General features: G+C 34.0%; 1 protein-coding gene across 2 annotated transcripts; it reads right to left on the reverse strand.

The window, feature by feature from the left end:
- Positions 1-3,361: 3,361 nt before the first annotated feature.
- LOC147405020 (putative membrane protein At3g27390) lies at positions 3,362-10,043 on the reverse strand. 2 transcript variants are annotated; one of them, XM_086441139.1, is made up of 10 exons: positions 9,566-10,043; positions 9,367-9,475; positions 8,679-8,874; positions 8,385-8,518; positions 7,664-7,952; positions 7,380-7,486; positions 6,192-6,333; positions 5,596-5,788; positions 4,144-4,387; positions 3,362-3,742 (listed from the first exon to the last, which is right to left on the reverse strand). In XM_086441139.1, exons 1-10 carry the CDS (start codon positions 9,657-9,659, stop codon positions 3,613-3,615), a joined length of 1,638 nt encoding a protein of 545 aa, XP_086297265.1. In that variant the 5' UTR covers positions 9,660-10,043; the 3' UTR covers positions 3,362-3,612. The 2 variants fall into 2 exon arrangements, with proteins under 2 accessions (XP_086297265.1, XP_086297266.1); XM_086441140.1 differs by lacking the exon at positions 9,367-9,475 and having other exon boundaries at positions 9,566-10,041.
- Positions 10,044-10,567: the final 524 nt, after the last annotated feature.

Below are 10,567 nucleotides of genomic sequence, written 5' to 3' on the forward strand. Positions count from 1 at the left end.
ACTCCTGTTCACACTTTGATAGATCTTATCTATATTTGGGCCCTAGGACTGTCAATGGATCGGGTCCGGATCGGATCCAGGACTAATCCGATACTTATCGAACCTTATCGAGTATCGGAACTCAATGTTAAGATCCAAAACTTATCCATTACAGTTGGGTTGGGTTCGGATTGAGTTAAATTCTATTTTATATATATAATCTAAATAAACTTCATACATCTCAAAAAATATATAATATAATTTATATATTTTCTAACATATTATCGGATCGAGACATGGTTGATCTACACCTGATCCAATAAGATATTGGATCAAAATATTATTGGATCGTATTCTTATCAGAATCCAAAACATCAATTCATACCTGAAGTCATCGGATCAGAATGAATCGAGTTTCGGGTCTAATTTGATCCATTAACAATCTTATTTGAACCATAAATGGAGTTTGATCGAATCGGATCAAGGTTGATCTGGGATCAATTGGATATGAATCAGATTTGAGGTCCGATTTAAACTAGGGTGCAACTTGGTTTGGTTTGAGGTCAAATTAGAACCTAACCGAACCAAACCAAATCAACCCAAACCGAATTAAAGTCGATTTGATTCAATTCGGCTCTATGGATTGCCAATATTTTATAAAACTGTAAGTAATATTTTTTAATGAAAAAACTAACATAAAATTTCATACAATAAATGACAATACTATTTATAAAAAGTCATTAGTTTATTCATAAAATATCATTAATTTATGTCCTTACTCTTAAAATAATTCATTATATATATATATATATTTGTTTATTGCAACGAATTTGGTTTGGTTCTATATAAGTTTGATCCGAGAATCGAACCAAATTAATCAATGCTCCATTTTCGTAACCTGAAATCGAATCATAACTTTTCCAAATCATCCCAAAATTATCGGTTTGATTCAATTCTCAGTTTGAACTAGATCAAGTTGCACCCATAATTTGAACTATTGTCAAAAGTATCATATTTTGGGGTCTGATCCAATTTATTGATGGTTGTAATTTGGTCTACGGCATAAAATTTTGAACTTGGACTCAAAAATTGAGTGATCCAAAGATAGAATTTAGCAGATTTGGATTCTTGGAGTAGATCCAAATATAAAAAAAAAAAAAGGATTGAATGTGATTTCATGTCTCTTGAAACATTCCAATCCATTGAAAGCTCTACCAAGAGTAGGCCAAGCATTTATTGGTCAATGGTCCCAAAACAACATCCAATTACAGTTATCCAACTCATGGGTAGGCTTTGAACTCAATACGTAATTATTTTATTTGGATAGACCAGTTGTCTTTGAAGATGATATATATATATATTCTCTCAAATAGAAAGTCTTTCACTCGGTCAATACTCGGTTGATGTGAGATCTATTTACACAAATTCAAATCTTTTTATGCCAATTTGCATTAGAGTATCCTGAGAAAATATATCTATGATTTCATGTCCATAACACGTTAGCCAAGTATTGACCGAATGAAGATTTTCTAGTAAAATGATTCGTTAGGTGACATACTCAAATGACTCCATGATATGGACAAATTCGAGAACCATAGTTCTATATGCCTTGGGATTCATTTTTTTATGGGAGAAGTGCAATCATATATCCTGAGACGTACAAATCTACGATACCCAAATTTGTCACGTCATGGAGTCATTTGAATATGTCACCTCGCAAGTCATATCACATGGTTGATCAATACTGCAGGTGTTGAATTACTCAACACCATATCTACATTTTTGCCATATGGCACTCTTTTTCTAATTTTCACTATTAATACATGAACCTAAATAAAAATAAATAAATAAACAATCATTGGTAATTTTTCATCCATTGGATTCAAGAATATTGTATCATGAGTTTTATGAAATATTCCAATAAAGTAAGAAGGATATTCTTGGAAGGAAAGAAAAGAGAAAAAAGAATATAAGAAAAAATTATCATCGAGATTCATAATGAGATTAAATTTTAACGTTTTTTATGAGAAGATAAAGGAAGTGAGATCCGCCATTGGATTTTATTATATAGAATAAAATCAAAATATCACCATTAATTCATCAACCAAAAAAGAACATGTTGCATTTTGTAGGAAGGTAGATCTAAAATCATAAATTTTGTTTGAGTGTTACTAAAATACCCTTTATTGAAGAAAGATTTCATCTTTAGTACAATCATCTGTCTATTGTGACTCAAATTGATATTCAAATATTTCTTCTTAAAACGTATTGATTTGACTCCACAACACCATGTTGCATATATATATTTGGATACATATTTTGGCACTTTAGACATTGTGAGACCTAAGTATAAGGACACGGCTTATGGCCTTGCAAAGTTGGACCTTGAGGACCCTCTTCTACCAGAACTCAAAAGGAAATGTACTTGAATTAAACCCTCACATCTAGGGGTGTTAGTAGATACCCATTTACTTGGAACCAAACTAGTATCGAAACCAAAAATTTCGATTCCGATCCAATTCCCTTTTTATTGGAACCGATTAGAGCCAAGTCTAATATGGAATCAAACTGATAGGAACCATAACCATTAGAGTCTATCTTATGGATACCCGGAACCAATTTATTTTGTCATTTATTTTTAATTTTTTACATTATACATAATTTAAGGTTTTCTATATTTTAAAATTAACATAGATATTATATGAAGTTCTTCAATTCTTCATATAAACTAAATATTGGAGTTTGAAATGACTCATCTCTTCTTATGGTTTATCACTGGTAAAGAATATTTTCCCATTTGTTTCTTGAGATCTGGAACCGAAAGGTACTATGATTTTTGGCGGTATCACTATCGATTCCACTTATTTTACAATCAAATCCGGAACCAACAAGAATTGAAACCTAAAAAATATAGTGATTATGGTTCTAACTTTCTTAGGAACAGAGCCAACCCATTTAACACCCCTACTCACATCAACGTCCACTTGGCTCTCAAGTAAACTCTATGTTGGGGAGCCATAAAAGTTTGTTCACCTACACGTATCTCAATGCAGTTTGCAAAGGTTTACGAGTAGCTGTTACCATCTATTAGACACTCTTCCATAACTTCCCGAGATATTGAAAGTGGAGCAAGAGAGTATAATCGTAACGTCCCCATAATATAAATTCTCAATGCCTACGCATTTTCTTAGAAGATACATCTCATGTACATTGTTCCACTATGTAAGAATTCCAAATCATTTTCTTGAAACTCGCCTTCTTTATGATAAATAATCAATTTTTGTCAAAACAACTTTACCTCATAGGAAAAACCCAACTTATTCGACCTTCAAATACAATCAAATCAATTACCGCAAGAGAGTCATAAAATTGGAATCCAAACTTTGTAACGGCAAGTGATTTTCCTTACGTAAATCTTATTTCGATTTGAAATTATTTCAGAACCTGTATCCAAACATACAACACGTATCCAGCTACTTCAGATAGTACTTCAAAAAGTACTTCTGAGAGTACTTATGTTCTAAGTACCTCTAGCTCCTATATACACACGGGCCGTAGATTTTGAATAAATCAAAAATGCTTCTTGCCCATTAGTACATAAGGAAAACAAGTAAAGAGAATACACAAATGCTTCTATACTATCTCACTTCCATACCCACTAAACTGCCGCTTTGCTTCTTGCATCAATACTTTTACTACTACTTCATGGACTCGTCGTCGGAAAGTTGGAAGCCTTGAGAGTGTCAAACAGAAGCCATGCAACCTGTTTTCAGATTTTGAGGAAAATATTAGAAAGGATGAGAATATAGGATACAAAAGTAAATGAGATTGCAGAGAAAATCTTTAGGGTGAGAATTCATTCGAGAGCTGATATTGGCACTTTTACTTATTACACTCCAATTTTTTAAATTATTTATCACAACCCCAAAAAACAAAAAACAAAAAAAACAATGTGAGAGCTTCTATTGGTACCCTAGCTTTTACTTATTCTCAACCATTTACTTTATTTTTAATTGGGATATAATAAGAAAAGTTGGGGTGCCAATAGCAGCTCTCATTTATTTCTATCCATAGTACTTATGGGTGTCAAAAAGAATCAGTTTTGGATTTAAAGAAAGAGAGAAATAACACTATAAAAATGTGATAGAAATAAATATACAGTACCTCCTACTTATGCCCTCCAACTGAGCTCTTCTAATCTCATCAAGCGGAGGAGCTCCACCGTTATTCCAAGCTTCAATTCTCTTAGTATCGCCACAATATAGAGCCAATTTGCACAGATACAACACTTCGGTTTCTGTTAAGTGAAGACTCTTAATCTGCTCTTTCATTATACACATGGGCTCATACAACCAGTCAAAAATCCTTCCCTCGGGCCTATTTATGCTCGTTATTTCGACACTATCACCTGATATCATATGAAACAATTGTAATGTAGTCAGTTTCCATTCCATCCCACAAAGGATGGTAGAGATTTGATCATTCCATGTAATCTGCTTGTACCAATTAATCCAAACTAACCTATTGACTAGGGCTGGCAATGGTGGGTCGGGTGTGGATCGGATGAAGCATATATTTATATCCTTATCCAACTCTATATCCGGATATCCGTATCCAATTTTTTTACCCACTTTTGGTAAGGATATCCATGTCAGACCATTTATCCAACTTTTTTAAAGGGTATCTGTATCTGGCTTGTACTGAAATTTCAAGCGGATATCCAAGTCGGATATATATATATATATATATATATATATATAGGGAAATGTTCAGCAACAAACATTTTTCAAAACATGGGTTAGAGGTTTTGGAATGGGCTGATTTTTGGTGAGGATGATCTCTACGATGAGGAGATCATCATCACCAAAAATCAGCCCATTCCAAAACTTCTAACCCCATCAATAATGATTTACAAAAATGGACGGTCCACGATTTTCCAACTTGTAAATATGGGGCTAGAAGTTTTGGAATGGGCTGATTTGTGGTGAGGATGATCTCCTCACCGAAGAGATCATCCTCACCAAAAATCAGCCCATTCCAAAACCTCTAACCCATGTTTTGAAAAATGTTTTGCCAAAATGTTTGTTGCTAAACGGGACCCATATATATATATACACCTCAATTGTGAAGATGATGGAAGAAACCTTAATTTTTGGTTTTACATATATCGTATAGTAAATTTACCATATTAAACTCAAATATTGGAATCAGATAGGACGCATATCCATATCCGACCCTAAGAAAACTTGGATAAAATAATGATGGATAATTTTACTCAGATTCTTAATTGGATAAAAAATTTATACCCATACCTGAATCACTCGGGTCGGATGAGTCAGGTAAGCAGATAATATCCAACCCATTGCCAATCCTACTATTGAAGGCATACTTACAAGATCAGCCACAGCCCAACTGTTGCACCAACCAGACTAGCCTAACCATCCAACCTGGATCACATGTCTGGCTGGGTTGTTTTCGGGTTATGACCAAACCAAAACGTGTGAAACATCAAATCAATGACCTCCATCAAAAAGATTATACATTTATTTTTTTACACTTAGTCACACTGGATTTGCCGAATAATCAAACATAAAGACAATAATGGGAAGCTCTTACGCATAAGAAAGCCAGGGGAACCACTCTCTATAGATCGGAGAAAGCACTGAACAAATGCATATGCGGGAATTCCGATGGTAACTACGTTATTCTTTGAATTTTGCCAAGCCTCCAAGTCCGTTATCCCAATAGCCTCATCTCTAATAAGTTCTTTCCCAGTAAGCTCACACCCTTCAATGAAATTATTCCATATCTGATACATGTATCAACACCAGAAATTAGAGAATATAGAAAGCATGTATCGGCCACCCAAGGCCAAGAAACAATTTTTAGTATCTAATAATGAGACATGTTGAGGATGTGATGTGAATGTCTTGGGGTGAACATTGGCATGAAATGAGATAATTTGTTATGTGCAATGAAAATCAATAAGAAGGTAGAAGATTTTAAAATTGTGAGGGAGATTAAAAAACCGTGGATTGAGGTAGCTAGAACAGTCATGAAAACACTTGAATTAACAAAAGACATGACTTGGGATAGAACGGAAACAGTAGAGTAACTGAGAAATAGGATTCGGTATTGTGAACTTAAAAGGCCTATTCGAAAGAAAAAAAAAATATATATATATATATATATATTGGAAGAGGTTAACTTACCAACACAGCCTTCAGTGCCTTCATTTTCTCAGAAGCAGTCCTCGTTGGAGGTTGCTTAGCATGAACAGAACCAAGCTGCTCATGCAATCCCTTTACGGGAAGCAGAGGTGAAGTGGATTCAACCGACTCACGATACCTAGGTCTGGATGCCCACACGAAAAGAATCTATGATACAGTACACTTACGAGTTATGCAATCTTTATCTACAAAACTATATACAAATAAATAAATATATGGATCGGGCTCTGGTTACTAATGAAGAATGACTCATGAGAAAACACAAGATCTCAACCATGTAAACATGAAATCCAACGGTCGGGATTAACATGTATCCAGAGAACACAAATATCGAGAATGCTTATTTCAAGGATAAATTTCAACTGCTGGGTTCTATGTTTACATGGTTGGGATAATGTTTTTTCCGTGAGTCAACGGAGCCCAACCCATATATACATATATATATATATATATATATAGGGAAATGTTCAGCAACAAACATTTTGACAAACATTTTGGCAAAACATTTTTCAAAATATGGGTTACAGGTTTTGGAATGGGCTGATTTTTGGTGAGGATGATCTCTACAGGGAATAGATCATCATCACCAAAAATCAGCCCATTCCAAAACTTCTAACCCATCAAAAATGGTTTACAAAAAATGGACGGTCCACGATTTTTCAACCTGTAAACATGGGGCTAGAAGTTTTGGAATGGGCTGATTTTTGATGAGGATGATCTCCTCACCGTAGAGATCATCCTCACCAAAAATCAGCCCATTCCAAAACCTCTAACCCATGTTTTGAAAAATGTTTTGCCAAAATGTTTGTCAAAATGTTTGTTGCTGAAAGGGACCCATATATATATATATATATATATAGAGAGAGAGAGAGAGAGAGAGAGAGAGAGAGATTGATAGATAGGGTTGGGATCCATTGACTCATGAGAAAACACATGATCTTGACCAAGTAAACATAAAATCCAACAGCCAAGATTTATATGTATCTCTATAACACACATCTCAGACATACTTACTCAAAGATAAATCTCAACCATTGGGCTTTGTATTTAAACAGTTGGGATCTTGTGAATTTCCATGAGTCATTTTTCATGAGTCACGCGATCCTGACCTATATATATATATATATTCAGAATAGAATCAAAAGGGAACTTCATACAGAACTTATGTACCTTGGGAAACATGACCCTTCTCGAAGGTAGAGGAAATCATTGGTGTACTCATCAAGCACAGCCACACTAGCAACAACATAGCATAATCCTTTCTTCGTAGAATTTTCCTAAGAAAGAAAACACAGTTTACAGCATCTCTTTGGGAGCAAAGGCAGATAAAGTAATCGGGACACAAGCAAGCATCAAATGATACAAAAGGAACTCATGTATGTAACTAAAAACTTGCAGTTTAGCATCACTTTGAGAGCAAAGGCAGAGAAAGTATGACATGATCAAAATTGTACCTGATATGTGACAACGGCAGCATAACATCCAAAACCGAAGCTTGAGATAATTCCAGCTAAAACAGCCAAAATAACCGCAAACGGCCACAATAAAATTAAAAGCCCAGCAAAGGGGACGCAAACAGTCTCCAAGAAGGGGCCCGACCTTCCAATAAGATCTTCGAATAACCGTTTCCATCCTTTCAACAGCATTATGGGGGCTTTATATATCACTATCAAGATAAACATAGGCACATCAACCAAGATACCTAAAATTGCTACCAATATGCATCCTGGTACCTGTAAAATACTACAAGAAGAAAAGTCAAGATAAGAATGATGAACCCAATTCAAAGTCTACATAACCCATTTCGAAAGAAACTCTGTTACTAAAGAAATAAAGGCACCCAAGAAGCAAAACATATTTTACTTGATAATCTCACATTTGTGTGTGAAAATCCTCATGTAACACACTAAATTTTTTACTAATTAATCCCATTTGAAAATCTGAAATGTGATAATGTTGTATAAGTTGAAATATGAACTTACATCTATATTACTTCCCCATTATCCAAACCCAATAGAAAACTACATCGCAAAGAAATAAAAGTTCAAAGTTTTGATGGATAGTACTTGAGTTCTATGGGTTCATAGAATAACTGAACGTTACTTTGCCATGACCGAAACCCAATAGAAAACTACGTTGCAAAGAAATAAAAGTTCAAAGTTTGATGGAAAGTACTTGAGTTCTATGGGTTCCTCATTTCCTTTCACTTCTAGTAACTCATCCATCACTGAAAAGTATGAATGGAAGGAAAAATCTCCAAAGTCGCGTACGATGGTGCATGCCCCCCAAACATTGCTCCATGTTCCATCCTGTAATTCAGGTGTTTTCAAAAAAACATCAAAAGTCCTCTCCAATATTTCAATTCAAACTGGAAGGCAATAGAAACAATTACCGAGTTACTGGTCTCATTAAAAGGCTTATCGATCAAAAATAAATAAAAATTAATAGAAACAATTAGCAGGACAATACCGTTAAGCATCGAACCAACTTGTTCGTAAAACCTTCTCTGCTTATGCCCCTGAAGGTTTCCATTATAGGCCAAATAAAGGCATAAAAGATACCCATAATCACACTCCCAAGTACACCCACAATCGTCCAAAACGCTATTGGGATTGGCAAAGTAAGAATCAAGAGGCCCTTCATATATGGACCAAATTTCTTCGATCTGTTTTGAATCGAAATTAAACAAATAACATCAATTTCAATTACCCATTTTGAACATTTAAAAGGAATGAAATGAACCGAATCGAATTGAAATTAAACAAAGAAAATCAATTCAGTAACCCTTTTTTAACATTTTGAAGGAATGAAATGAAATGAAATAATTCTTACAATTCAATTACCCATTTTAAACATTTAGAAGGAATGAAATTAACCGAATTGAATCGAAATCAAACAAAGAACATCAATTCAATAACCCATTTTAAAATTTTAAAAATAATGAAATGACATAAAATAAAATAATTCTCACAATTCAATTACCCATTTTAAACATTTAGAAGGCATGGAATGAACCAAATCAAAATTAAACAAAGAACATCAATTCAATACCCCATGTTGAACATATAAAAACGAATGAAATGAGATGAAATAGTTCTTAAAATTCAATTACCCATTTAAAACATTTAAAAGAAAATGAAAAAAACAAAACTCTTACTTTGCAATACAATAGGAAGTCCAAAACAGATGCACAGGCCATAATCCAATAACAACACCTATATCTCCAAAAGCAATCACAAGAAACACAAAAGGGCAGAATATTGCAACTGAAAACAGAAACAAAAATATGGGTATAAGATCCTCAATGGGTTACAGCAGAAAGACTATAAATTCAAAGAGAAAGTTAAAAAAATTACCTTTTACAAATCCAAGAAGAAAGAGAAACACAAACACAGGGATGAAGAGGATGAAGTAGCAAAGATAAAGCAGAAATCTAAGAGGAAACTCCATAGTTCTTTAGATATTTTTTTGCAGAGAAATTGAAATATATTAAGCATTAAATACTTACCCTTGTTTTTAGTTTACTTACTAAGGAAGAAATGGGAACTCATAGAACTCTGAAGGTCTTAATGACGACAGGAACATCTTTGTCTTCTTTGAAGATCTGAAGGGCTACTGAAGAGTATAAAAATACGGTGTAGAATACGTAGATTTTGAGTGTACTGTATATTAGTGCAAAATGACCTCATCTTCAACCTCTAGACAAAAAACCCATTTGATTTTTCTTCTCAAAATCAGTAATCTTGAAGTTCTTCAATTCCAATATTCCATGAAAGACAAATTTCCTGTAATTATTTCAATTTTATTTTGAATCTCTAAATTTTTCTAACAAAAATTCTTCTTTTTTTTTCCCCCAAAAATCCAATCTGGCCTTGGCTTGAAGCTGCCGATTTTGAGAAGAGAGAAATAGAACAAAGGGGTACTCAGGTCATTTTAATTATTCTATTTGAGAATACTGAGGTCAAGGAACATATCATCAGTTTGCAAATATGGGGGTATCTCAAATATTTACCAAAATGTGGAGCGGCATATCTAAGACAACTCTTTTTCCTTGCAACGAGAAATCGGGCAATCTTTCCACGTTTGAGAGAAGGCGGCGACATGTGGAACCCCAATTATTAGGGGTCTCAATGGGTCGGTTCCGGTTCCGGTTCGGTTCCTATGATATTTGGAATCATAATCTTTTATATTTTATCGATTTTGGTTCTTATCGATTTTATTTTCGATTTTAAAATAAGTGGAATCGAAACCGAAATCATAAAAAAACACGGGTGCCCATCGGTTCTAATTCTCAAAAATCGGATGAGAAAAATAATTTTAAAATCATTATAATAAAAAATTCTTTCTAAAATATAACA

This window comes from Akebia trifoliata, chromosome 4, assembly GCF_017979445.1.
Source record: "Akebia trifoliata isolate Shusen 1 chromosome 4, ASM1797944v1, whole genome shotgun sequence".
In the NCBI taxonomy this organism is placed as follows: domain Eukaryota; kingdom Viridiplantae; phylum Streptophyta; class Magnoliopsida; order Ranunculales; family Lardizabalaceae; genus Akebia; species Akebia trifoliata.

Coding starts and splice junctions, on each gene's coding strand:
- LOC147405020 (XM_086441139.1), bottom strand. CDS start 9,659: ATGGAGTTTCCTCTTAGATTTCTGCTTTATCTTTGCTACTTCATCCTC. Junction 8,519..8,678: donor AGTTGGTTCGATGCTTAACG/GTATTGTCCTGC, acceptor CCTGAATTACAG/GATGGAACATGGAGCAATGT. Junction 3,743..4,143: donor TTGGAGGGCATAAGTAGGAG/GTACTGTATATT, acceptor ATCTGAAAACAG/GTTGCATGGCTTCTGTTTGA.